The sequence below is a fragment of the Psittacula echo genome (assembly GCF_963264785.1).
Source record: "Psittacula echo genome assembly, chromosome: 27".
Taxonomy (NCBI): domain Eukaryota; kingdom Metazoa; phylum Chordata; class Aves; order Psittaciformes; family Psittacidae; genus Psittacula; species Psittacula echo.
Window position 1 is genome coordinate 1,007,318 of NC_137762.1, and position 25,034 is coordinate 1,032,351.

General features: G+C 68.1%; 1 protein-coding gene across 1 annotated transcript; it reads left to right on the forward strand.

The window, feature by feature from the left end:
• Window positions 1-202: 202 nt before the first annotated feature.
• On the forward strand, window positions 203-24,977 carry KMT2D (lysine methyltransferase 2D). Its single transcript, XM_080635550.1, has 55 exons — window positions 203-290; window positions 1,473-1,558; window positions 1,646-1,781; window positions 1,863-2,098; window positions 2,291-2,388; window positions 2,475-2,637; window positions 2,733-2,898; window positions 2,979-3,093; window positions 3,176-3,327; window positions 3,401-4,179; window positions 4,361-4,495; window positions 4,567-5,405; window positions 5,538-5,651; window positions 5,932-6,042; window positions 6,128-6,232; window positions 6,484-6,665; window positions 6,738-6,902; window positions 6,987-7,096; window positions 7,428-7,475; window positions 7,564-7,779; window positions 7,855-7,998; window positions 8,112-8,228; window positions 8,340-8,464; window positions 8,563-8,752; window positions 8,854-8,928; window positions 9,261-9,365; window positions 9,459-9,641; window positions 9,779-9,863; window positions 9,947-10,191; window positions 10,348-10,421; window positions 10,505-10,555; window positions 10,675-12,342; window positions 12,448-12,624; window positions 12,704-12,846; window positions 13,001-15,018; window positions 15,319-15,442; window positions 15,527-15,614; window positions 15,721-15,787; window positions 15,895-16,127; window positions 16,214-18,964; window positions 19,043-19,186; window positions 19,262-19,426; window positions 19,514-19,670; window positions 19,761-19,842; window positions 19,919-20,094; window positions 20,479-20,612; window positions 20,704-20,839; window positions 20,922-21,061; window positions 21,268-22,441; window positions 22,746-22,882; window positions 22,995-23,125; window positions 23,209-23,494; window positions 23,581-23,654; window positions 23,741-23,849; window positions 23,922-24,977. Exons 2-55 carry the CDS (start codon window positions 1,510-1,512, stop codon window positions 24,012-24,014), a joined length of 15,720 nt encoding a protein of 5,239 aa, XP_080491676.1. The 5' UTR covers window positions 203-290; window positions 1,473-1,509; the 3' UTR covers window positions 24,015-24,977.
• The last annotated feature ends 57 nt before the right edge of the window (window positions 24,978-25,034 follow it).

Sequence of the window (25,034 nt, forward strand, 5' to 3'; positions counted from 1 at the left end):
CGTCACACACCCCCCCTCCCCTCCGTGGCCGCGCAGCTCCCGCCGCGCAACGTCTCCCTCCGCCCGAGCCCCCGCCGCTAAGTAGTGCGGGCGCGGCGCCCCCCCCTCCCGCCTCTGCCCCGGCCGCGGGCCCCGGGGGAGCAGCGCGGCGGCCCCGGTGGGGCGGGCGGGGGCGGGCGGGGCGGGGCGGGGGGCGGGCGGCGGGACCTACTTTCCTCTGGAAATGGCCGCGCCGGGGAGCACCGTCCGTCCCGCGCCCCGAGGCCCGTCGGCGTAGGGCGGCCGAGGGGGTAAGCGCCGGGCGGGGGACGGGGGGCGGCCCCGAGGCGGCTCCCGCGCTGTCGGGACCGGGCCCCAGCGGCCCCGCAACGGGGGAGGCCCCGCGCTCGGTCCCGGGCCGCGCCGCCGCCGCCCGGCCAGGCCTCCCCGGGCCCGGAGCGCGGCCCCCGGCTCCCTTTGTGTCCGCTACCGGCGCCGGTACAGTCCGCGGAGCCGGTGCGGCTCCGGCCTGAGCCCGAGGCACGGCCCGGCCCCGCGCTGCGGGGTCCCGGGTCCCGGGTAGGCCGCTGCGGGCCGGGGCAGCGGGCCTGGCTCGCTCGGCTCCCCGGGAGGGCCCGGTTGTACCGGGAGCGGCGGGAGGCGGCGCGGAGGCTCCGGGGCGGGTGCGGGGCGTCCCGCTCGGTGCTGCAGCCCCCCGGGGGGACGGGCAGGCCCGGCCGGGCCCCTCCACGGCCCCCCCCCTCCGCGGCCCCGGTGCACGTCGGAGCCCTTCCGGGGAGGGCGCAGCGGACCCGGGGCGGCCTTAACCCCCTCCCGGGACCGCCGGGGGCGGGGGTCTGCGGAGCAGCGGCGCCGCGACGGGGACCAAGCTCCAGGCACGGGGATCCAGGGGCTGCCCCATCGCGGGCCTGTTCGTGGTGTTCTGGGGTGGGGGGGCCCGGACCCCCGGTGCTGCCCGGTTCGGAGTCCCCTTTGCCGTGTTCCCCCCCTCGGGTTTGGGTGTTCGTGAAGCCCCGGTGGGTCAATGCTTGGGGGTGACCCCCCCCTTGTACCCCCTTTGGGGCCGTGCGGGGAAACTGAGCCACAGGCTGCTTGGGGGGGGTCCTGGGCACCCTCATTCATCCAGCACCCCAAGTCCTGCTGTGGGAGGAGCGGAGGTGTCCTGGTTGTGCCCCCTTTGAGCTGCCATGGGGGGGGTCCCGATGGCACCCTGGGGACTGGTGCCACATAGAGCCTTCCCGTTGGGTGTAATCAGGGTCATGCGGTTCCCGTGCAGCCTCAGTGGGGGAGCTGTGGGCCATGGGGGAACTTGGGGGGGGTTGGGGGTGCAGGCCCCCCCCGTAGAGCCTATGGGCTGCATGAGGAGCGATGCTTGTGCCCCACTGAGATCCCCACATTCGGTGGGGACCTGCCCTGTCCCTTGGGCTGGGGGGGTTCGGGGGGGGGTCCTGATGGCTCTGCCTCCCTCTCAGCCGCGGGCCCCCCCCCCCGAGGGACGCCGGAGGCAGAATGGACGAGCAGCAGCCGCCCAGTGAGGAGAAGGACGCGGCCGCGCCGGGTAAGCGTGGGATGGGAATGGGGGTGCTGGGGGGGTGGTTTGGTGCCGTGTCCCCCGCCATGGGCGCTGACGCCTGCGCCCCCCCAGCCGATGGGGCCGCGGCCGCGGAGGAGATGGGCAGCGCCGAGGGGGACCCCCTGAAACCCCCCGAAGGAGCCTCCGTGGGGCTGGTGCCAGAGGGCACGGAGAGCACGGACGCGCAGGGACCGCCCCAGGCCTGCAGGTGAGGGGGGAGTCCCAGTGACACGGAGCTGATCGGGGGGTCCCAGTGCTCCTGACCCACCCCCGTGCTCACCTCTCGCAGCCCCCCCCCGCGCCGCTGCGCCCTCTGCAACTGTGGGGACTGGAGCCTGCACGGGCAGCGGGAGCTGCAGCGCTTTGAGCCCGCACCTGACTGGCGCCAGCGGCTGGGGGGGCCCGAGCCCCCCGAGGGCCCTGAGCAGGGACCTCCGGAGCTGGAGCCGGAGCCAGTGGGGGACAACCCATCCCAGGTCGGCTTCTCGGATGGGGTGAAGCTGGCACAGCTCTTTGAGCCCACAGGTGAGCGGCCATGGTGCCAGTGTCCCCATCCCATCATTCCCAGTGTCCCCATCCCACTGTTCCCTACATCCCCATCCCATCATCCGAGTGTCCCCATTGCACTGTTGCCTACATCCTGGTCCCATCATTCCCAGTGTCCCCATCCCACTGTCCCCCTGTCCCACACTCGGTGCTGATGCCCGCTCCCCGCAGGGCACTGCTGGGTGCACCGCTGCTGCGCAGCCTGGGCGGGCGGTGCGGAGCAGGAGCCGGGAGCTGTGGACAGAGCTGTTTTCTCAGGGATCTCACAGGTACCTGGACCCGGGCCGGGGGGGGGCCACCGGTGGGGGCTGCCCTGGCGCCCCGGTGGTGACCCCCCCGGGCTCTGTGCCCGCAGCAATGTGAACACTGCCGGCGGCGGGGGGCCACCATCCCGTGCCGGGCCAGCGCCTGCCACCGCCTCTACCACTTCCCGTGCGCCGCCGCCAGTGGCTGCTTCCAGTCCATGGAGACCCGGCGGCTCCTGTGTCCCGAGCATGTGGCCGAGGCGCTGCAGATGGGTGCGTGTGGGGCTGGTGCCCCCCCCGCATTGGGGGTGTCCTGGGGGCTAGAGCCCAGTGTGGGGTGCCCCTGACCCCCCTTTGTCTCTGCGCAGAGGACGTGCGGTGCCCGGTGTGCGCGGGACCAGGGGACCTGCGGGACCTGGTGCTCTGCACCGGCTGCGGGCAGCACTACCACGGGCGCTGCCTGGACATCACCCTCGCCCCCAGCAAGCGCTCGGGGTGGCAGTGCCCCCAGTGCAGAGTGTGCCAGGCCTGCAGGTGAGCCCCGTCCCATGGACACACACAACAAGGGGTGCATGGGGGGGGTCACCACCCTCACACCCCCCTGCACCCCGCAGGCAGCGTGGTGATGCTTCCAAGCTGCTGGTGTGCGAGGGCTGTGACAAGGGCTACCACATGTCCTGCATGGAGCCGGCTGATGAGGGCTCCCCCCCTGCCTCCTGGAAGTGCACGGTGAGTCCTGGTTTCACCATGGGGGGCTCAGGGAGTGCTGGTGCCCCCTGCACCCCATAACAGGTCTGTGTTTGCCCCCCAGAGCTGCCGGGTGTGCTCGGAGTGCGGGCGGCGCGCGGCGGCGCTGGAGCCCGGCTCCCGCTGGTACCGGGGCTTCTCAGTGTGCGAGAGCTGCCACCAGCACCAAGCCGCCCTCGGGGCCCCAGGGACCGCGCCGGAGCCCCCGGCCCTGACGTGAGTGTGCATGGGGGTTGCTGGGGCTGGGGGGGCTGAGCACTGCACCCCTCACCTTGTGCCCCCCATGCAGGTTGGTGTCCCCCGAGCGCAGAGAGGTGACGGATGTGCCCGGCCCCACCCCTGAGCCAGAGCCTGTGGGGTGCAATGAGGAGGCGCAGGCAGGGGGGAAACCCAAAGAGGGACCCCCAGGCAATGGTGGGGCCCCTCCTGGCGAGCTGACCCCTGTGGAGGTGCCCCCCGATGAACTGCCCCCTGATGACCCCCCCCCTGACATGCAGCCCCCCCCTGTCGTGGAGCCCCCCCCGGACGTGCAGCCTCCCCTGGAAATGCAACCCCCCGAGGAGCCCCCTCCTCTTGTGCTGCCCCTCAATGAGCCACCCCCTGAGGAGCTGTCCCTTGAACAACCAGCCCTTGATGAGGCCCCCATTGACAGACCCCCCCTGGAGGAGCTGCCCCCCAGTGAATCACCCCCCAGTGAGCCTCCCCTTGAGCTGCCCCCTGAAATGCCCCCCGAAATACCCCCCTTGGATGAGCTCCCCCCTAGAATCCCGCTCTTGGACGAGCTGCCCCCTGAAATCCCTGCCCTGGACGAGCTGCCCCCTGATAAATCACTGCTTGAGCAGCCCCCCCCTGAGGAGCTGCCCCTTGAGCAGCTGCCCCCCAAGGAGCTGCCCCCCGAGAAACCTCTTGAGAAGTTTCCCTCTCATGAACCACTTCTTGAGGAGCTCCCGCCCGACGAGCTGCCCCCCAGCAAGCCCTCCCCTGAGGATCCTCCCCCCGCTGAGCTGCCCCCCCAAGAGCTGCTCCCGAGTGAGGAGCCGCCCCCCGAGGAGGACCCGGCGCCACCAGGTAAATGGGGGGGGGGGGCTTGTTCTGCCCCCTTTGTCTTGTCTCCCATGGGTGCGGGATCATTGCTCTTGTGTGACCCTCGACTGACCCACCTTCATTGCTGCCTGTTGGGGGTACCTGGGGGGCAATGGTGGCACAGGGGGTGGTGGGCCCCCCCCCTCACTGCAACTGCACCCCGCAGGTCTCCTCCCCGAGGTGGTGCTGGCAGAGGAGGCTCCAGTGCTGGCCCCGGAGGTGCCCCCTGAGGAGGAGATGGAGCTGGAGCTGGAGCCGCTGCAGCCCCTGGACCCAGCACCTCTGCTGCCAGCCCCCCCCGGTGGGTTTGGGGGTGCGCTGGGGGGGGGTGGCTCTGCTGGGATCCCCTCTGACCCCCCTTTGCTCCCCCAGATCTTCGTGCCGTCTCACCTGCCCCCCCCGCAGCCCCCTCCCCTGCTGCCAACGAGGATGAGGAGCCCGAGTGCCCGCCCCCAGCGCTGCCCGAGCCCCCCGGCAGCCCCCCGGCCATGGAGACCGAGCCCCCCGGCTCCCCACTGCCCCACCTGGGCTCCCCCACCTGCGCCCCGGCCCCCACTGAGCCCCCCGAGGACGAGGAGATGGAGACCGGCGGTGGTGAGGGGGGGTCACCAGGCAGCCCCCCCGGAGACCCCCCCCGGAGCAGCCCAGCCCCGGAACTGGGGCCCTTCCCCGGGCTGCCTGAGGAGGAGGAGGAGGAGGAAGCACCGAGGCTGGAGCGGGAGGGCACCAGCGGCAGCTCCCCCCCGCTGAGCGAGGAGGAGGCGCTGGAGGAAGGCCGGGCCAGGGGGGACCCCGATGCCAAGGGCTCCCCCTTGCTCCTGGAGCCAGAGGAGCTGCGGCCCGAGACCCCCATGGAGGTGTGCGCGGCCAGAGCCAAGGTGGACCGTGGGGATGAGGGCGGTGCCGAGCCCCCCACCCTGCGCCCGCGCCCCGACATCCTCAATGAGATCTCCAACCTGAGCCAGGGCGACACAAGCAGCAGCTTCCCCGGCTCCGAGCCGCTGCTGGGCTCCCCGGACCCCGAGGGCGCCGGGTCCCTGTCCCTGGAGCTGGGCCCGGCCTCGGCCGATGCCAGCCTGCAGAAGGAGGACGCGGGGTCGCTGCCGCTGGGCGCTGAGACCGATGATTCGCTGCTCTTCGAGCCCGCAGCCAAAGGGGACGGGGACAAGAGCCGGCGCCGCAGCTCCCCGGGGCGCTCCCGTGTCAAGCAGGTACCGGGGGAGCGGGGCACCCACAAGCACCTCCTGTGAGCCCTGACCCAGCCCACGCTGCCATGGGGGCAGGATTGGGCCCCGCGGTGGGGTCCGGTGGCTCTAACCCCGCCCCCCTCCCCTTGGCCCTAGGGTCGCAGCAGCAGCTTCCCCGGAAGGAGGCGACCCCGAGGTGGGTCCCATGGGGCCCGGGGCCGGGGCCGTGCGCGCCTGAAGTCAACCACATCGTCTGTTGACACCTTAGCCGTAAGGATGGGTGCTGGGTACCCCGGGCTGTTGGGTGGCAGGGCTGGGAGCTGAGCTCCCTCATCCCTTTCCCAACCATTCCAGGGCCTTGGAAAAGCTTGGGAACCCTTGGGTTGGATGGGGAGGGAGGAAAGTACATGACTGCTTGCAGCTGTGTTGTGGGGCTGGGGGTTTACCCCAGAAGCGTAGGACTTGTGGGGTGGGCAGCATGATCCTGCGCCCCCAAAGCGCATGGAGGGATCTGTGGTTGTGGATGCTGAGCTCCCTGCTCTGTCCCCAGCTCGCCGATGTGGAGAGCTCGCCCAGCAAGGAGGAGGATGAGGATGATGATGACACGATGCAGAACACGGTCGTCCTCTTCTCCAACACTGACAAGTTCGTGCTCATGCAGGTACCGGGGCGCTGCAGGATGGACGGAGGGATGGGACGGGGCAGGCGGTCCCTGCCCTCCTCCGCTCATGGTCCCTCTCCCCCAGGACATGTGTGTGGTGTGCGGCAGCTTCGGGCGTGGGGCTGAGGGGCACCTCCTCGCCTGCTCCCAGTGCTCCCAGTGCTATCACCCCTACTGCGTCAACAGCAAGGTGAGGGCGACCAGGACACCTCTGGTACCCCTCAGCCCCACACTGGACTGATGGGACCGTGCTTTGCCCATGGGGATCCACACAACTGAGCCATGTTTCTTGGAGTGCATGCATGAGGTCATGGCCACATGGCTTTGGGCTGTTCCCCATGGCCGTGCCGTGCTCTGGGGTGTTCCCCATGGCCACACCAAGCCCGGGCCCTCCCACGGCCATCCCTGGGTCTCACGTTGCCCCCCTATCCCCGTGCCCAGATCACGAAGGTGATGCTGCTGAAGGGCTGGCGCTGTGTGGAGTGCATCGTGTGTGAGGTGTGTGGCAAAGCCTCCGACCCCTCGCGCCTGCTGCTCTGCGACGACTGCGACATCAGCTACCACACGTACTGCCTGGACCCACCGCTGCAGACCGTGCCCAAGGGTGGCTGGAAGTGCAAGTGGTGCGTGGCCAGGCATGAGGGGAGCCTTGGGGGGGGTTAAAGCTGGTGTTGACCCCCTGTGTCGCCCCTCAGGTGTGTGTGCTGCGTGCAGTGTGGGGCAGCGTCCCCCGGCTTCCACTGCGAGTGGCAGAACAACTACACCCACTGCGCGCCCTGCGCCAGCCTCGTCGTCTGCCCCTTCTGCCGCCAGAAGTACGTGGAAGACGATCTGCTCATCCAGTGCCGCCACTGTGACCGGTGAGAGGGGGGCTCCGTGTGGGGTGGACCCCAGATGGGGTGGCCATGGGGTGATGCTGATGGGGGTCCCTGCTTTGCCTGCAGGTGGCTGCATGCGGCCTGTGACAGCCTCTTCACTGAGGAGGAGGTGGAGCAGGCTGCGGATGAAGGCTTCGATTGCAGCGCCTGCCAGCCCTATGTGGTCAAACCAGCCGGTGAGTGGCCGGGATGGGGAGCCTGTGGGATGTGGGGGGTATAGGGGCAGGACAAGGGGTGATGGGTTTAACCTGCTAGTGAGGAGGTTGCGATAGGATCTTAGGAGGAAGTTCTTCACCATGAGGGTGGTGGGACACTGGGGTGGGTTGAATGGAGAAGGTTTGGATGCTGCATCCCTGGCAGTGTTCAAGACTAGGTTGGAGCAACCTGCTCTAGTGGAAGGTGTTTCTGCCTGTGGAACTCGATCAGCTTCAAGTCGTTCCCAACCCAGACCAGGCTGGGATTCTGTGACATTGGGGGCTCACCTCCCATCTCCTTTTCCCTCTGCAGCACCCACATCTCCCACAGAGGCTGCCTTGGTCAAGGCGAAGGAACCAGGTACATGCGATGCCGTTCCCGGTGCCATTCCCATTGCCACACTCCCGGTGCTGGTTTTCACCCCCAAGCCTGGCTCCTGTCCCCGCAGAGCCGCAGTATTTCCGCTTCGAGGGCGTGTGGCTGACAGAGACGGGCATGGCCGTGCTGCGCAACCTCTCCCTGTCCCCCCTGCACAAGCGGCGCCAGCGCAAGGGCCGCCCGGGCACCCTCAATGGCGACGGGGGCTTGGAGGGGAGCGACCCCCTGGGCCCCGATGACAAGAAGGACGGAGACCTGGATGCTGAGGAGCTGCTCAAAGCTGAAGGTGGGTGTTGGCAGCAGGGTGAGGCGTGGGGGGGTCGGGGACCCCGTTAACGTGTCCCTTGTTCTGCCTCGACAGTGGGTGTTGAGCACATGGAGTGTGAGATCAAGCTGGAGGCTCCGGCCAGCCCTGACCGTGACATTGGGGCCGATGTGGACTCAGGGAAGGGGCTGGAGGACCCGGAGGAGTGCAAGAAGAGGAAGCGCAAACCCTATCGGCCGGGTGAGTGCTGCTCCCCTGGAGCCAGGGTCCCCCTCTGAGCCTGCTGAGACCCGTCCTCACCTCCTTGTTCTGTGCCCTGACCCATCCCTATCACCTCTCCCTCTGCTCCCCAGGCATCGGCGGGTTCATGGTGCGGCAGCGCAAGTCCCACACGCGCCTCAAGAAGGTCTCAGCGGTGTTGGCTGAAGTGGGGCGCGAGGGGCTGAGCACAGACGGGCACCCAGAGGATGGTAGGGCCTGGGGACACCCCCGATCCCTTCCCTGGGGTGCTGCTGCCACCCTGCTGCTGGAGCAGCCCCAAACTGGGTGTGGGGAAGGTGTTAACAGGGCGGCTGTTGCAGGGGCTCCGGGTGACCTCCCGGCTGAGGGTGGCCTGGACCCGGGCTCGGGAGAGGGGGACGAGAAGAAGAAGCGCCGGGGAAGGAAGAAAAGCAAGTTGGAGGACATGTTCCCCCCATACCTGCAGGTGGGACACGGAGGTGGCTTTGGGGCGGTGATGGAGGTGGCTTTGGGACACGCGGGGTGGGATGGAGGGAGGCGCTTACTCCGTTCCCATTGGAGCAGGAGGCGTTCTTCGGGAAGGCGCTGATGGACCTGAGCCGCCGGGCGCTGCTGGCAGCGGGGGGCGTAGGGGACGGCGCTGTGCGCCCCTCCCTGGGCCAGGGCGCCCCCCGGCACAAGGGGGACCCCAGCCTGGCTGGGGCGCTGCAGGGAGCCCCCCACGACAGGAGGGAACCTCCGGTGCACCCCCGAGGTGAGTGTGGGTCCCCATGGACACGGCAGGCGGTTGGGGGTCCCTGTGTCACCCCAGCCTCACTGAGCTCTGCTGCCCCACTGATGTCTGGTGCTCCACAGGGGACGACAGCACCGACGGCAGCGCTGCGGCTCCCGACGACGAGGGCAAAGACGAGGCGAAGGGCGAGGACCTGGGTGAGTCCGCGGGACCCAGACCGCGTCCTCCGTGGCCGCCTGTAGGGGGCGGCAGAGAGCGCCTGCCACCATAGAGACGGGGCTGCCCTGTGGTTGAGGGCGCTCTAGTCAGGGTGGGAAAAGAGGGAGGGGAAACTCAATGGTGCCCCTCAGTGACTTCATGGCGCTGGTGACCATAGAGAGCGGCGTGGTAGTGCGGTGCTCTGCGTGGCTCGGGTGGATGGAAGGGCTCCTGTCCCCCTGGTGGACGGGAGGTCTCTTGTAGGGGCTGAGAACAGGAGGGTCCTGGGGTGCTGAGGGCATCCCCAGCATCTGCTGGTTCCTCCCTGCAGGCACTGACGAGCCGAAGGACTCCCCGGACCCCGGGGACACGGAGAAACCAGCGACCCCAGGGGAGGGCGCGCTCAGCTCCGACCTGGACAAGATCCCTACGGAAGGTGAGGAGCCCCCCATGCCCATCATCACCTCCTCCGTTTCCCATCATTGGGAGCCCTGCCCCACGGCACGGCTACGCTCTCCTGCCCCTGCAGAGCTGCCCAAGATGGAGAGCAAGGATGTGCAGCAGCTCTTCAAGGACGTGCTGGGCTCGGCAGAGCGCGGGGAGCAGCCCCTCAACTGCGTGGCCGCTGCGATGGAGAGCGGAGGTGCAGGGCAGGAGCCCGGCAGGGCACAGCGCCCCTTCCTGCAGGGAGACCTCCAGCTGCCAGGGCAGGGTGGGTGAAGGGGAAGGTCTGGGGCGTGAATGGGGGGTCCTGAAAGGGTGGGAGAGGGGCTTCCCCGTTGCTGCGGGGGTGAGTGTTTTGGGGCGGTCTTGCATTGTCTGAGGGCTGTGACCCCTCTCCCCTCACAGGGAGCGTTTCCCTGGGTTCTCTCTCTGGATCTGTATCCCTGGATTCATACCCGGGTGTCTGCCAGTCCCCGTTCCTCGACAGCAGGTACGTGCGGAGCCAGGGCTGCACCCAGGGCGCTGGCTGGGGACCCCCTTGTTCCAGCCCATGACCCTCCCATCTCCATGCAGGGAGCGAAGCGGTTTCTTCAGCCCCGACCACTGCGAGCCTGAGAGCCCCTGGGCCAGCAGCTCGGCCGCCACCACCCCCTCGACACCCACAACACCGACGACGGAAGGCGAGGGGGACGGCTTGTCCTACAACCAGCGCAGCCTCCAGCGCTGGGAGAAGGACGAGGAGCTGGGCGAGCTCTCCACCATCTCGCCCGTGCTCTATGCCAACATGAACTTCCCCAACCTCAAGCAGGATTATCCAGGTAGGGCTCTGGGGGGGCTGTCCCGTTCCCTGCTCCAAGGGGAGGTCTTACCTGCTGAGGTGTTCCATGCAGCGATGATGGGAGGCACGCGGGGGATGTGGGTCAGGCAGGGGCTAACGTCTCTCTTCTCTTCCTCTGCTCCTACCGGCCTCCCAGACTGGTCGAGCCGTTGCAAACAGATCATGAAGCTCTGGAGGAAGGTCCCTGCCGCAGACAAAGCCCCCTATTTGGTGAGTGTTGGGGGGGCATTGCTGGGGCTGGGGAGGGCCGGGGCGCCGGGGGCCGGGAGTCAGCTCATTCGTGTTTTTGTTAGCAAAAGGCCAAAGATAACCGGGCGGCTCATCGCATCAACAAGGTGCAGAAGGTACGTGCGGGAGCGCGGAGGTGCCCGGCGGCCCCGGGGGTGTCCCATCCCCCCCCATTAGCCCCATAGCCCCCCATGAAGCCCCGTGGCCCCCCCTGACGGCCGGGCTCTCTCTGCAGCAGGCTGAGAGCCAGATCAACAAGCAAACCAAAGGGGAGGGACTGCGCAAGCCGGAGCGGCCCTCGCTGCACCTGCGGATCCCAGTGCCGCCGGGGACGCAGCCTGTCTACATCGGCAGCCCCCCCCCCGGCTCCGGCGAGGGCTTCCTGAAGCCCCCCTTGGGGGCCGGAGCGGGGCCGGAGTCTCCCAGCGAGCTCTTCCTGAAGCTGCCCCCCCAGTCCCCTGCCCAAGTGCCTTCGCATGAGCCCTACGGTGCGGCCCCTGCCTACGCGCTGGAGCCGCGCTTCCCCTCGCCCCTGGGCCAGAGCCCCACGGCGGGTGCTGCCTTCCAGCCCTTCCCCAGCCAGCCCCAGCCCCGCTCCGGGGCCCCCGACTTCCACCCCACACCACCTGGCACCCCCCGGCACCAGCCCGGCACCCCTGACCCTTTCCTCAAGCCCCGCTGCCCCTCCTTGGACAACCTCTCCGTGCCAGGGAGCCCCGGGGCACGGCCCCCTGAGGCCCTGCTCTCTCCCCTGCCTTTCGGGGAGCAGAAGAAGGGGTTGGAGGTGAAGAAGGAGGAAGGGGGGGGCCTGGGGGTCTGCTCCCCCGGCTACGCTCCCCCCCTGGGCTATGGGGACTCCCCGGGAGGCCCCCACCTCTCCGCTGTGGAGCTGAAAGGGGCCGATGTCTTCAAAGCCCCCATGACCCCGCGGGTGCCACAGGTGGAGCCGCAGAGCCCGGGTCTGGGGCACCGGCCCCCGGACCCCCACCCGCTGGCCCCTTCCCCCCCGTCCCACCCTGAGCTCTACCGGCAGTCGCCCTACCTGGACCCCTACGCGCAGCCCCCGCTGACGCCGCGACTGCAGCCCCCGGACACCTGCTGCGCCCTCCCTCCCCGCTCCCTGCCCTCAGAGCCCTTCTCCCGTGTCCCCGCCAGCCCCCAGTCCCAGTCCAGCTCCCAGTCCCCGCTCACCCCCCGCCCCCTCTCCAATGAAGCCTTTTGCCAGTCCCCCGTCACCCCCCGCTTCCAGTCCCCAGACCCCTATTCCCAGCCACCCTCCCGGCCCCAGTCCCGTGATCCCTTCACCCCCTTGCACAAGCCCCCCCGGCCCCAGATGCCAGAGCCGGGGTTCAAGGCGGTGGCCGGGGGCGGGTTTGGGGGCACCCCTGCAGGGGACCCCCACGCCAAGGCACCGGCCGGGCAGCAGCTGCCCTTTGCCCGCTCCCCCGGCGCCAGCGTCTTCGCCGGGGGGCAGCCCCCAATGCGCTTCACCTTCCCCCCGGCCGTGCCGGAGCCGCTCAAGGGCTCCCCGTCTCACCAGCCCCACGGGATCAACAGCCATTACGTCCCCAGCAAGCCCCAGAGCTCGGCCTACGCCTCATCCCCCGGGTTCCACCAAGCCGGGAGCCCGCTGGGGCCGGGCGCCACGGGCACCGACACCTACAGCCTGTCCCCGCTCCGTCCGCCCTCGGTGCTACCACAGCAGCCCCCGGCCACCCCGCAGCAGCAGGACCCCTCTGTCCCCTTCCTGCCCCGAGCTGCATTGGGGCCAGCGGGCGACAAGAGGGAGGAGGCGGTCGTGGGGCTCTCAGCACCCCCAAACCGGGACCTGGCGGAGCTGCCTGGCGGCCAGGACGGGCCCCTCGGCACCATGAGCCAGTCAGAGCTGGAGAAGCAGCGGCAGGTAAGGGCTGGGCTGGGTTTGGAAGTGGATGCGAGGGGGGAACCAGCAGCCTTGTGGGGCTGAGGGTCCGGTGTCTGTGCGCCGGCTCCTGACTCTGTGTCCCAGCGCCAGCGGCTCCGGGAGCTGCTCATCCGCCAGCAGATCCAGCGGAACAGCCTGCGCCAGGAGAAGGAGAGCGCAGCAGCAGCGGCAGCCACGGCCTCCCCGGCAGCTTGGGCACCTGAGGCTGGCAGCCAGGCCTTCGAGCTGAGCCGCGCCATGGCCCCGTACCCAGCGGCACAGGTAGAGCGTGGGGCACGGCTCTGCTGGGAGCCTGCGGGTGGGTGCAGCGGTGACGCTGTGCCTTTGTTTCCCATCCCAGGATAAGAGCCTGCTGGGGACCCTGGCCACAGGTGCTGGGAAGCTGCCCGGCTCTGTCATGGTGCCGACAGCATTCCCGCAGGATGAGCGGCTCTCGCGGCCCCCACCGGCGGCCACACCGTCTGCCATGGACATCAATGGGAGGTGAGTACCCCACAGCAGGGTGGGCACCAGCAGAGCTTCACCCCATCCCTTCCCCATGGGAAGCACCACTGAGGCTGTGGTTTCACTGGGATGCCAGGGTGCTGCGTGTGGCAGTGCCGATAGGTCCCAGTGCTGTGGTCACGGTGTCTTGCAGGGCAGCGGTGGGGCCCCCTCAAGCCTTCTACCCCCGCGGGGTGTTCCCGGCGCCATCTCCGCAGCAGCACCTCTGGCAGCAGCAGCAGCAGCAAGCGGCAGCCGCCGCGGCCCTGCGGCTCCCGGTCACATCCCGCTTCCCCCCGCCGGGCGCCAGCAGCACCGTGGGCAGCCTGGGTACCCGCGATGCAGTGCCCGCCGCACCTGCCGCCATGGGTGCCCCGTTCATCGAGCTGCGCCACAACGTGCAGAAGGGACCCGGGGGGGTCCTGGGCTCCCCCTTCCCGCAGCCACCGCGGCCGCGCTTCTTCCTGCCCGGGGAGGAGAGCGCGGCTCCGGGGCTCTGCGCCCCCGTCGTGCCCATGCAGCCGCTGCCTGTGCTGCAGCCGCAGAAGGTGTCGGTGCTGCTGCCGCCCGTGTCGCCGCAGGGAGCCGAGATGAGCAACAGCCACCACCAGCCCCACAGCAAAGCAGCTGCGCCGCTGCCGGGCCCCAGCATGGAGCTGCCGCACGTCCCCCCGCGCCCGCTGTCCTCCGGCTCTGCCCTGCGCCCCGATGCTCCCAAGGATGCTCCCGCAGCCGAGCCTGCACTGGCTCCAGCCCCCGGGAAGAGCCACCTGAGCCTGGAGGGGGGGCGCCTGCCCTGCGAGGTGCCAGTGGAGCCCGATCTCGATGATGACTTTGGTTCCCACAAAGACCTGGAAGATGACGATGATTTGGCCAACCTGAGCCTGGATCCGGATGTGGCCAAAGGGGACGATGACTTGGACAACCTGGACAGCCTGGAAACGGCGGATCCCCACCTGGATGACCTGCTGAACGGGGACGAATTTGACCTCCTGGCCTACACCGACCCTGAGCTGGACACGGGCGATAAGAAGGACATCTTCAACGAGCATCTGCGCCTGGTCGAGTCGGCCAATGAGAAAGCCGAGCGCGAAGCCCAGCTGAAGACGGAGCCACCAGCTCCCAGCTTGAAGCTCCCTGACCCCGGGGATGGCAAAGACTCAGCCCCATCTGTGGAGGACCAGGAGGTGCCCAAGGAAGGGCTGGTGGTGCCTGGGGTGGGCCTGGGCTCTGCTCCTTGCCCTGCAGGCACCACAGAGGTGAAGGTGGGTTCGCTGCCCTCTGACATCAAGCCCAAGCTGGAGGACGGGTGCCTCAAGACCTCTCCGTGTCAGTTCACTGCCAGCGGCCCCGAGCGGCTCCCTGTCAAGTCGGAGGCGCTGCAGGGCACGGACAAGATCTCTGCCTCGCTGGGCCTGAGCCTCAAACCCAGCCAGAGCCTCCTGAGCCCTGGTGCCGGTCCGGCCCGCCTTGGCCTGACCCATTTCCCGAGCAGTGGCCACGCTGCGGTCCCTGCGCCGGAGAAGGACCCGTACGGCAGCCGGGGGCTGGCTTCTGCCCAGCTGGGCCCCCAGAGCAACCCCTTGCTGGAGAAGTTTGAGCTGGACAGTGGGGCCCTGGGGCTGGGCAGTGCCCGGCACTCGCCGGCCGATGACCTGGACAAGATGGAGAGCTCACTGGTGGCCAGCGAGCTGCCGCTGCTCATCGAGGACCTGCTGGAGCATGAGAAGAAGGAGCTGCAGAAGAAGCAGCAGATGTCAGCGCACCTGCCCCGGGGCACCCCGCACCTCCCGGGGCACCCCCTGCTGCACCCCGCGGGCCCTGCACAGCCCCCCGAGGGGCAGCCCCCGCGCCTGGGCACCCCGCAGCCCCCGCTGCAGCTGGGGATGGTGGCCAGGCCCCCGCTGATGCCTGCGCAGCCGCCCCGGCTTGGTGCCCCGCAGCAGGGCCCGGTGCTGGCCCCGCACATGGGCATGGCCCCCGCGCAGCCCCACGTGCTGGCAGCCCCCCACAGCGTGCAGGTGGCCCTGGCGCCACCGCAACAGCAGCAGGGCCAGCAGCAAGTGCTGGTGCAGAAGCCCATGGCTGGAGTGCAGCCACCTGCCCTGGGCATGAAGCCCCCCCAGCTTGTCATGCAGCAGCAGTTGGCCAACAGCTTCTTCCCAGACACAGGTAGGGGCTGTGGGTGAGTGGTTTGGGGGAGGCCCCGTTTGGGTGGATTTGGGGTTGGAAAGCACCTTAAGATCGTCCGGTTCCAGCTCTCTGCCATCTGGGCAGGGAAAATCTCACATTGGACCATGTCACCCAAGGTTCTGTTCAACCTGGTGTTGAGCATTGCCAGGGATGAGGGAGCCACAGCTTCTTCATTCAACCCATTCCAGTGTCCCACCACCCTCACGGAGAAGAACTCCTGCCTTAAATCCAGCATGACCTTCCCCTGTTTCACTTTAAACCCATCACTCTTTGTGGCAGACCTGGACAAATTTGCAGCCGAGGACATCATGGACCCTATTGCCAAGGCCAAGATGGTGGCACTGAAGGGCATCAAGAAAGTGATGGCTCAGGGCAGCATCGGGGTGGCCCCAGGCATGAACAGGTATGGAGCATGGCAGGCAGTGAGGCACACTGGATGGGCAGAGGGTGCCTTGGGGCTCATTTCATCTCTGTGTCCCCCCCAAAGGCAACAGGTTTCTCTGCTGGCCCAGCGGCTCTCAGGAGGCCCATCTGTCTCTGAGATGCAGAATCATTTGCTGGCGGGGAGCGGACAAGTAAGTGGGGTGCCCGGGGGGGTCCCTGCTTTGATGCTCAGGCAGGAGCTGCACTGGGGACAGGGTCTGGTGTCCCCGATGTCCCCAACCCTCACCTCTCTGGCAGGAGCGGAGCGGCGCAGACCCAGCCCAGGCTCGCCCCAACCCACCCACCTTTGCGCAGGGCGTCATCAGTGAGTACTGCTTTGGGTGGCACTGCTGGGTCTCATCCTGCCCGCAGGAGCCGGGCTGGCTCTGGGGCTGCTCCCCTCTGATCCCAGCCCTTTCCCTGCTCCCACAGACGAGGCGGACCAGCGGCAGTACGAGGAGTGGCTGTTCCACACGCAGCAGCTCCTGCAGATGCAGCTGAAGGTGCTGGAGGAGCAGATCGGGGCGCACCGCAAGTCACGTAAAGCCCTGTGTGCCAAGCAGCGGACGGCCAAGAAAGCTGGGCGCGAGTTCCCCGAGGCCGATGCTGAGAAGCTGAAGCTGGTGACGGAGCAGCAGAGCAAGATCCAGAAGCAGCTGGACCAGGTAGGATCCTGAGTGGAGGTGGACACTGCATCCCCGGTGCTAACACCCCACCATCCCTGGTGCTAACCCTGCCTTGTGCCCCGCAGGTTCGGAAGCAGCAGAAGGAGCACACCAACCTCATGGCCGAGTACCGCAACAAGCAGCAGCAGCACCAGCACCAGGCCTCAGCCGTGATGGCCCTGAGCCCGTCGCAGAGCCCCCGTCTCATGTCCAAGCTCCCCGGGCAGCTGCTCTCGGCACACGGCGTCCAGCAGACTGTGGGGACCGTGGTGGGTGCCCAAGGCCTCGGCCAGCAGCCAGGGCAGCCAGGGGGGCTGCGCCTGCCCCAGGGCGGCGTGTCCATGGCCGTGCAGCAGGGCCTGTCCTTCATGGGCCAGCAAGGCGTGGGGAGCGCGCCAGTGCCCAGCACCTCCAACGCGTTCTTCGCCGGGAACCCCGCGCTGCGCGGGCTGGGCGCAGATGCCCGCCTCATGCAGGAGAGGCAGCTCCAGAGGATGCAGCTGGCCCAGAAGCTGCAGCAGCAGCAGAACATGCTGGGACAAGTGTCACTGCAGCAGCAGCAGCAGCCGGGGCTGATGGGCCAGGCATCGCTGCAGCAATCGGGTGTGATGGCACAAGCGTCGATGCAGCAACAGGGCGTCATGGCGCAGGCATCCATGCAGCAGCCAGGAGTGATGGGACAGGCAGGCATGCAACAGAGTGTCATGGGCCAGGTGTCAATGCAGCAAACGGGTGTCATGGGACAGACCTCGATGCAGCCACAGGGCATGATGGGCCAGACGTCGATGCAACAGGCGGGTGTCATGGGACAAGCTTCAATGCAACAGCCGGGTGTGATGACACAGACCTCCCTGCAGCAGCCTGGCATCATGGGACAAGCGTCCATGCAGCAGCCCAGCGTGATGGCACAGGCATCCATGCAGCAGCCCAGTGTCATGGGACAAGCAGCCATGGTGGGGCAGACCGGTCTGCTGGGCCAGCAGCAGCCCACCCCAGCCCCACAGCCAGGCATGGTGGGGCAGCCCATGGTGCCGAAGCAGCCGGGGCTGATGGGCAGCCAGCAGAGCCTGTTGGTGCAGCAGCTCTCCCCGCAGCAGCAGTCGGGCTTGTTGGGCCACACACAGGCAGCAGGGCTGCAGCACCAGGCAGTGCTGGGCCAGCCCCAGCGCCAGGTCCTGCTGGCCCCACACCAGCAGCGGGTGCTGGGCTCGCCCCAAGTGGCCCCGCAGACTCCGGGGATGCTGAGCCACCGGCTCGTGCTGTCCCAGCAGCTGGGGCAGGCGCGGGCGCTGCTGGCCCCGCAGCAGCAGCAGAACTCGGGTCTCCTGGGGCTGGGCCAGGGGCAACCCTCGATCCAGCACTTTCCGCAGCACGGCGCGGGGGGCCAGGCCCCCTCCGTGCTGCACCTGAGTCAGGGAATGCAGCCGGCCCCGGCGGTCCTGGCTGCTAAGGAGCAGCCCGGAGGGGTGGACGGCAGCGCCCTGCCCGCCGAGGGCAGTGAGAGCGGAGCGCAGCTGCACGGGGAGCAGCAGGGAGCCCTCGGTGAGCCCCCGGCCCCCAAGCACCAGGCTGAGCTGGGGCAGGGCCAGCAGCTCCTCTTGGCTTCGCCGCAGGCAGCGCTGCGGCCGGGCTCCATGCAGCCAGGCTCCCTGCTTGCTGCACCGCTGCAGAGCCCTGGCGCTGCCCACCCCGAGCACGGGGATGCTGCTGGGGCGCTGGAGCCACCGCAGGGCTGCGGGACGGGCCCGGCGCAGGGCTTGGTGCTGCCGCGGGCACCGGAGCAGCCGGGCAAGGGGCAGCCGAGGCTCCAGAGCCCCGTGCAGCACAAAGCAGCACCGGCACCGGGCTCGGCTGCGCTGCCCCCGGGGCTGCTGGGGCAGGTGCCGGGGCCCATGATGGGGCAGATCCGGGCGCAGCTCCAGGGGGTCCTGGCCAAGAACCCGCAGCTGCGGCACTTGACGCCGCAGCAGCAGCAGCAGCTCCAGGCACTCCTGGTGCAGCGGCACCAGCAGAACCTCCTGCAGCAGAGCCAGGCGCTCCGCACGCCCGGCCCCTTCCCCGGGCAGGCCCCGGAATACGGCTCCACCGCCCGGCAGCCCCCCCGCCCACCAGGGCCCCTGTTCCAGCCCCGGCCGGGCGCCCCGGCAGAGGCTCAGCCTGGCTTGGAGCAGGGCCGGGCGCTGCCAGGGCAGCCCCCCCAGCAGCCGCTGGCAGAGCTGGTGCAGGCAGCGCTGGCTGCCCGCGGCCCCCAGCCCGGCCTCGTGCGGCTCCCCACGCCGCCGGCCCCCTCACCCCTGGGCTGCACCCCCCAGCACCTCGCCAGCCCCGAGCAGAGCCCTCAAGAGCCAAAGAAGACGTCACCAGGGGTCTCAGCCTTGGCCCCCAGCCCGGCGGCACCCCTGGAGCAGGGATCAGCACCAAGCGGCACCATCCCCGACCCACAGCACGGCCCCTGGGACCCTGAGGCTCCTGGTGCAGACCCCAGTGAGACCCACATCAATGGGGCAGGGCCAGAGGGGGCCCCCACAGCGGGTGAAGCCCCAGTGGTGCTGGTGAAGCAGGAGCCGAAGGAGGAGGCAGTGGCAGTGGCGCAATTTGAGCTGGATGGAGATGAAGGCCCAAAACCAGAGGCTAATGGGGACCCCGGGGCCAGCCAGGCCAACAGCCTCCTGGCCCCAGGTGGCCGCTCTGAGGCCGGGCACCTCCTGCTGCAGAAGCTCCTGCGAGCCAAGAACGTGCAGCTCTCGGCGCAGAGCCCGGGCGAGCTCAATGGGCACACGGAGAACAGGGGCACCGGGATGGAGCCGCGGCCACCGCCAGTGCTGCTGGGCCGGGAGGTGAGTGTGCGCCATGGGGCAGGAGGGGCTGGTGGCTGTGGGGCTGTGCTCATCCCGGCGTCCGCGCTCCCTCCGCAGGACCCCTCCATCGCCAGGAAGCCAGCGCCCACCAAGCCCAAGCGGGTGCAGAAGGGCAACGAGCGGGTCCCAGCCTCCCGCAAGAAGCTGCGGAAGGACGAGGGGCTGCGGCCGGGGGAGGCCCTCATGAGGCAGCTGAAGCAGGTACAGCCTTGGGGCAGGGGTGTGGGGAGGGGGCTGCTCCCGACCCACGGGCCCTCCTCACCGCTCTGCCTGCAGGAGCTGTCGCTGCTGCCGCTGACGGAGCCGACCATCGCGGCCAACTTCAGCCTCTTCGCGCCCTTCGGCAGCAGCCCCATCAATGGCAAAAGCCAGCTCCATGGCGCCTTTGGCAGCGCCGTGCTCAACAGCGTGCCCGACTACTACTCCCAGCTGCTCACCAAGGTAAATAGGGGGAGTTTGTGCTGTTGGCCCCCTGCGTGGGGCTGCAGCACCTCACGGTGCTCACCCCGCTTGTCTCTACCTGCCCAGAACAACCTCAGCAACCCCCCCACACCGCCCTCCTCGCTGCCCCCCACGCCGCCGCCCTCCGTGCAGCAGAAGATGGTGAACGGAGTCACAGCCCCAGAGGAGCTGGGGGAGCAGCCCAAGGACAGCGACCCGGCCTGCGAGCCCCATGGCCACAAAGGTGATGATGCGCGTGTGGGGCACAGGAGTGGCGCAAACCCCCCCCTGCTTCCCGTCACCCCCCGGTGCTACCTGTCCTTTCCGTGTGCAGACCCAGCAGCCGTGGAAGTGAAGAGCCTGGACCTGCTGGCAGCTCTGCCCACCCCTCCTCACAACCAGACCGAGGATGTCAGGTTAGTCCTGGCTACCCTCCCGCCATGGGGACCTCTCCATGGGTGACGCCTTCCCCTGACGCCTCCCTCCCCACAGGATGGAAAGCGACGATGAGAGCGATTCCCCCGACAGCATCGTCCCGGCCTCGTCCCCCGAGAGCGTCCTGGGCGAGGAGCTCCTGCGCTTCCCCCTGCTCAGCGAGGCCAAGCCGGAGCTGGAGGAGCGGGTGCTGTCCCCCATCATCCCCATCATCCCCCGGGCCAGTATCCCAGGTGGGCTGCACTGGGATGGGGGGGTGCATGGAGCAGGGCAAGGGGGGGCTGTGGTGCATGCGAAGCAGGCAGGAGGGGATTGGTGGGGTGTATGGACCGGGCAGGAGCATCCATGGGATGTACAGACCACGCAGGGGAGGGGGTCTGCAGGGTGCTTGAATTGAGTGGGAAGGGGTCTATGCAGTGGTTGGATGGAGCAGGAGGGGTCCTAAGGTGTGGAAGAGCAGAGGAAGATTCCTTGGCTTGCATTGGGGCTGGCCTGTTCCTGTTCCCATACCCCAGCCTGTCCCCTACAAGGTGATGGAGTCCCAGCACTGGTTCTGCAGGGGCATCTGGTGGTGGGATTGGGGCTGCGCGGCTCTGACCCCCTTCTCTGCACCCCAGTGTTCCCCGACACGAAGCCCTACGAGGTCCCGGAGCCCTTTGGGGCCCCCCCTGGGAAGGTGGGGTCCCCGTGGGAGAAGGGTAAGAGCAGCGAGGTCTCCGTCATGCTGACAGTGTCTGCAGCAGCCGCTAAGGTGAGTGAGGGGCTGGGGACAGGCAAGACCCTGAGGGTCCCTGCTTGGTGGCATCGGGGTCCTGGGCCCACTGCATCCTCCTCTCGCCCAGAACCTCAACGGGGTGATGGTGGCCATGGCCGAGCTGCTGAGCGTGAAGATCCCCAGCTCCTATGAGGTGCTGTTCCCCGACGGTGCCGTGCGAGCGGCTGTAGTCGAGGCCAAAAAGGTGGAGACGGACATGGCTGGTGAGCATCTGCCTTGTGCCCGTCACCTCCCTCATGTCCCCAGCCTGGGCTCCCCATGATGGGCTCCTGCCTTTGTCCCCAGGGGTGCTCGGTGCCAAGGAGAAGGTGGCGTTGGCTGGGAAGGTGCCAGATAGCAGCTCCGAGTGGCTGAAGCAGTTTGATGCGGTGCTGCCCGGGTACAGCCTCAAGGGCGAGCTGGACCTCCTGACACTGCTCAGACAGGTCAGCGCGGTGCAGGGGTGCTCCCGGGGGTAGTGGGGCGCCTGGAAGGCTGTGGCTGTGTCGGGGTGCAGGAGGGGGCACTTTGGGACCAAGTGTGACCATGTAGAGGGTGCTGAGTCTTCCAGGCTGGTGCAGAAGGGGAGGCTGAGGTTTGCGGGTCCCCATCGCCAGGCTGCTCTGACCTGTGCCCCCTCCCTGCGCCGCAGGAGAGCCCAGTGCCCGAGAAGACCCTTCACCACTGCTACGTCAACAACGTCTCCAACCTGGACGTGCGGCAGCTCTCGGTGATGCCGCAGGAGCCCTCTCCCCCGCTGTCCCCCTCTGTCCCCTCCCCGTCCAGCCCCACTGAGGCTGCCCGGGTCCCTGACCCAGAGGCAGCCCCTGAGGCAGCCCCGGTCCCGCTGTCCCCGCTACCCCCAGCCCCATCGCCAGCCCCCCAGGAGGAGGACGGGGCCGTGGGCCTCCACTCGCCGCCGCGCTTCAAACCACGCTCGCGCCCACCCGAGGACGGGGACGAAGCGCGGCCACGGCTCAAGAAGTGGAAGGGGGTGAGGTGGAAACGGCTGCGCTTCCTCGTCACCATCCAGAAAGGGGGGGCCAAGCGGGACGGGGACAAGGAGATCGCGGAGTTCATCGACAAGCTGGGCACCACGCTGCGCCCCGAGAAGGTGCCGCGGGACCTGCGCAAGTGCTGCTTCTGCCATGAGGAGGGCGACGGCGCCACGGACGGGCCCGCACGCCTGCTCAACCTCGACCTGGACCTCTGGGTCCACCTCAACTGCGCCCTGTGGTCCACCGAGGTGTACGAGACGCAAGGAGGGGCCCTGATCAACGTGGAGGTGGCTCTGCACCGCGGGCTGCTCACCAAGTGCTCCCTGTGCCAGAAAACCGGTGCCACCAACAGCTGCAACCGCATCCGCTGCCCCAGCGTGTACCACTTCGCCTGCGCCATCCGCGCCAAGTGCATGTTCTTCAAGGACAAGACCATGCTGTGCCCCGTGCACAAGCTGAAGGGCCCGTGCGAGCAGGAGCTGAGCAGCTTCACCGTGTTCCGCCGCGTGTACATCGAGCGGGACGAGGTGAAGCAGATCGCCAGCATCATCCAGCGCGGCGAGCGGCTCCACATGTTCCGCGTCGGGGGCTTGGTGTTCCACGCCATCGGGCAGCTCCTGCCGCACCAGATGGCTGATTTCCACAGCGTCACGGCCCTCTACCCTGTGGGCTACGAGGCCACACGCATCTACTGGAGCCTGCGAACCAACAACCGCCGCTGCTGCTACCGCTGCACCATCTGCGAGAACAACGGCCGCCCCGAGTTTGTGGTGCAGGTCATCGAGCAGGGCCTGGAGGATCTGGTCTTCTCTGACTCCTCACCACAAGGTAAGCGGGAGCTGCGGGTGCTGCTCTTCTGCATCCCCTGCCTTCCTCCTGCATCTCATCATCTTCATTCCCTGCCCTCCTCCTCCATCCTCCTCCTGCTCCCCCAGCCCTCCTGCTCCATCCCCGCCTTCTGCATCCCCTGCCTTCTTCCTGTGTTCTCCGGTCTCCTCCTGCATCCCCTGCTGATGGCTGAGCTGCACCAGAACAGGGGGAACGTGGCAATGGGAAGACCTGGGATGGCTGGAGCTGGAGGGGAGTGGGCTGCAGTATTCCCTGGCTCCAACCCTTCCTTTCCCCTCTGCAGCCGTCTGGAACCGGATCATCGAGCCGGTGGCGATGATGAGGAAGGAAGCTGACATGCTGCGCCTCTTCCCGGAGTACCTGAAGGGCGAGGAGCTCTTCGGCCTCACAGTGCATGCGGTGCTGCGCATCGCTGAGTCGGTAAGTCCTGCCTGGACCGGGGGGGGGGGCCTCCTCTCCGCTATGGGGGTCACCCCCATTGCGAAGGGGCCCTGTGGCTGCGGTGCCACCATTCAACATCCCCTCCCCGTAGCTGCCCGGTGTTGAGAGCTGCCAGAACTACCTGTTCCGGTACGGGCGGCACCCACTGATGGAGCTGCCGCTAATGATCAACCCCACCGGCTGCGCCCGCTCTGAGCCCAAGATCCTCACCCACTACAAGCGGTGAGTGGGGCCGGGAGCCCCCGGGAGAGCCGGGATCCCATGGGATCGCTCAGCTCTGACCCGCTCTCACCCCGCACCGGCAGGCCCCACACCCTGAACAGCACAAGCATGTCCAAGGCCTACCAGAGCACGTTCACCGGCGAGACCAACACGCCCTACAGCAAACAGTTTGTGCACTCCAAGTCCTCCCAGTACCGGCGCCTGAAGACGGAGTGGAAGAACAACGTGTACCTGGCGCGCTCCCGCATCCAGGGCCTGGGGCTCTACGCGGCCAAGGACATCGAGAAGCACACCATGGTCATCGAGTACATCGGCACCATCATCCGCAACGAGGTGGCCAACCGGCGGGAGAAGATCTACGAGGAGCAGGTGGGGATCCAGTGGGATGTGAGGGGGTCTCTGGTGGGATGTGGGGGCCTGGGAGCACCCACTGACACCCTCTTCTCTCGCGCTAGAACCGCGGCATCTACATGTTCCGCATCAACAACGAGCACGTCATTGACGCCACGCTGACAGGGGGCCCGGCCAGGTGAGCATGACAGGGCTTTAGGGGTGGTGGGACCCCCCCTAGGTTGGCGCTGACCCCCCCAGCACCCCTCTCTGTGCCCCCTCCAGGTACATCAACCACTCGTGCGCCCCGAACTGCGTGGCTGAAGTCGTGACCTTCGACAAGGAGGACAAGATCATCATCATCTCCAGCCGGCGCATCCCCAAGGGGGAGGAGGTGAGGCAGGGACCCTTGGGGGAGGCCCGGGGGCTGGTTCTGGCCTGTGGCTGACACCGTGCTCCCCCACAGCTCACCTACGACTACCAGTTCGACTTCGAGGACGACCAGCACAAGATCCCCTGCCACTGTGGAGCCTGGAACTGTCGCAAGTGGATGAACTGAGTGGGATAAGAAGGAGCCGGGGGGGGGGGGTGCACACACAACGCCCCCCCCCACCACACCGTCACCTTGCCACGACCCACCGGGGGCCACGGGAGGTGCCGGGGGGGCCGGGCCGTGGGGAGGGAGCCGCTGCCGCCGGCCCTGCCCGCGCGGGCCGCCCGGCCGGACGCACGGACGCACGAACTGGCAACTCAGGGTTTTCTTTGCTTCGTCCTGCGAGGAATCAAGTGTTTGTGTCGGGGGGGACCCCGGCGAGAGAGAGAGAGAGAGAGGGAGACCCCCCCATCTCCATCCCCCGCCTCCATGCGGGGTGGCAGCAGCAGCCGCGGCGCCGGAGCCGGATCCGGCTTTTTTTCCTCTCTCCCAACTTTAGGGTTATTTTTTTGGTTTTTTTGGGTTTTTTTCCTTTTTAATTTTATTTTCCTTTTTTTTTCTCTCTCTTTTTTTTTTTTTTTTTTTTTTTTTTTAGAATCTAATAACATTTTTGCTCGCTAAAAGTACCAAGTAACAGACTCCTTGAGCTCGACAATCCGGGCTCTGCGCCGCCCGCGGCCAGAGCTCGCTCGGTTCCTTTCGAATCTCTTCTTGTTTGTGCGTGTGGACGAGACCCGCGGCGAGGGCCCCCCCGGCAGACACAGGAGCTTCTGCACCCAAACCTACCTCATTTGACGTCTTAGATTATGATTCTTTTACCTTTTCTGTTGTGATTTTGAAATGTGAGACCCCCCCCAAACCCCCCCCATCGGGGCCTCCCTTCTCCGTGGGGATGCGTCCCCCCTTCTCCTCTCTTTGGATGTGGCAGCAGGAGCCCCCCTTGCCGGGCTCCATGGCGAAAGGGGAGGGACACCCTTGTCCTTGTCCCCAGCCCTGCGCCATGCCAAGGTGCGAGAGGGGGATAGGGGGGTGCCGGCCCCGCTCCCCCAGCAATGGGGGGGTCGGGGGGGGCCCCTCCTACTCGCATCAGCCCCCATAGTGGGGGGCGGCCGCTGTCAGCGCAGGGTGGGGACGGGGGGGGGAAGG